This window comes from Poecilia reticulata, linkage group LG7, assembly GCF_000633615.1.
Source record: "Poecilia reticulata strain Guanapo linkage group LG7, Guppy_female_1.0+MT, whole genome shotgun sequence".
NCBI lineage: Eukaryota > Metazoa > Chordata > Actinopteri > Cyprinodontiformes > Poeciliidae > Poecilia > Poecilia reticulata.
The window spans coordinates 5,603,699-5,605,071 of NC_024337.1; the positions used below are offsets into that span (position 1 = coordinate 5,603,699).

General features: G+C 35.0%; 1 protein-coding gene across 1 annotated transcript in view; it reads right to left on the reverse strand.

Annotated features, from left to right (window-relative positions):
- Positions 1-767, reverse strand: part of otud3 (OTU deubiquitinase 3) — an 8,896-nt gene extending 8,129 nt beyond the window's left edge. The window contains exon 1 of the mRNA XM_008413028.2: positions 441-767. Coding sequence (XP_008411250.1) covers positions 441-646 — 206 coding nt within the window. The 5' untranslated portion in view covers positions 647-767. The remainder of the gene's footprint in view (positions 1-440) is intronic.
- Between the last annotated feature and the right edge of the window lie 606 nt (positions 768-1,373).

Below are 1,373 nucleotides of genomic sequence, written 5' to 3' on the forward strand. Positions count from 1 at the left end.
GAAAATACTTGTAACGTCAACATGTGGAACGTTCAGCCCGTTCTGCTCAACAATACAGCGTAGGGCCAATCTGCTGATTATTTTTTGTATTAATCGATTATTGATTGGGAAACAATAAAAGTGCTTATTAAGAGTTTTTTTATTTTATAGAATTTTAACCAGGTCAAGCTAAAACTATGCCACGTGAGGAGTATTGGGTATTGGGTTATTTTTTGATATATAAATAATTTTAGTCTAATTACTGCTCTGAGTAATTAGGCACGTTCTTTCAGCAAATGCCCTGTTATGAGTCTGTATACTTCAGTTAAGGATTAATCCATTACTAAATTAGTTGACAGTTATTTCAATAATTGGTTAATCACAATTAATTGTTTCAGGCCTAGACCAAACACACCAAAAGCAACACACATGACAAATATAAGCAGTTTCCCATCTCTTACCCGTCTCCTGGGACTTCTCTCAGCTTTAGCCCGAGCGCCTGGAGCTGATTGGAGAAGCTGACATACTCTGCCCCTTCATCGTTATCCTGAGGGCGGTTCTTCCGATCTTTTGCAATGGCACGGCGAGCTGCTCGTTCATCCCTCTTTCGCTCCAGTTCACCCTTTTTATTGCTCCTCACAGGCTTTGCTGTTTGTTTCCGAGACATATTTGCTCTAATCGTTTCTTCGTGCCCGGAGCACCAAATAATGTCCTGTTTTGGCAACTAGGTGGCACTTCATTAAATAATTCCAGTCTTGTGCAACCTAAAAACACACAAAGACAGGTAGGGAAATGAAACCGATAAGTGAAGATGGATACATCTTGCTACAAAGCAAGAATATATATTATATATTTCTATTGAAATAATACATTGTGGAGGWGTAATAATGGTATGCAAGCTTTTACCAAAKATCTCCCACTTAACTWTTCCAATTTTCMTATTGTTCTTTTTCTTTCTACTGAAAGAAAAATAAATAGTGTTGAAACGATGCATTYAGTCTGAAGTGCAAAATAAAATATGTAGAAATTATTTTAATAGGCACCAGCTGGTATGACATTATATTAGCAAGATATTGACCTTGAGAAAAAATGCAAGGTGCCATGRTATTTATGCAAAACTGTTTAAACCTGAGCTAATTAATATGGATAAAAAAAGATAGAAACTCAATAATTATTTCTACTGCAACTAAGGCATAAATTATTAAAGTTATGTTATCTAAAATATGTATTTATAGTGATTTTCGAACATAGACACAAGTAAAATACAGAACTAACACCCGTAATATGAAGTGCAACTTATTCAAATCCCATATAGATTGATACTGATAAATAATCTGAGCCTATCTGTAAAAATGGTTTGAAAATGGTTTGTTTAGGACACCACCAGATTTAAA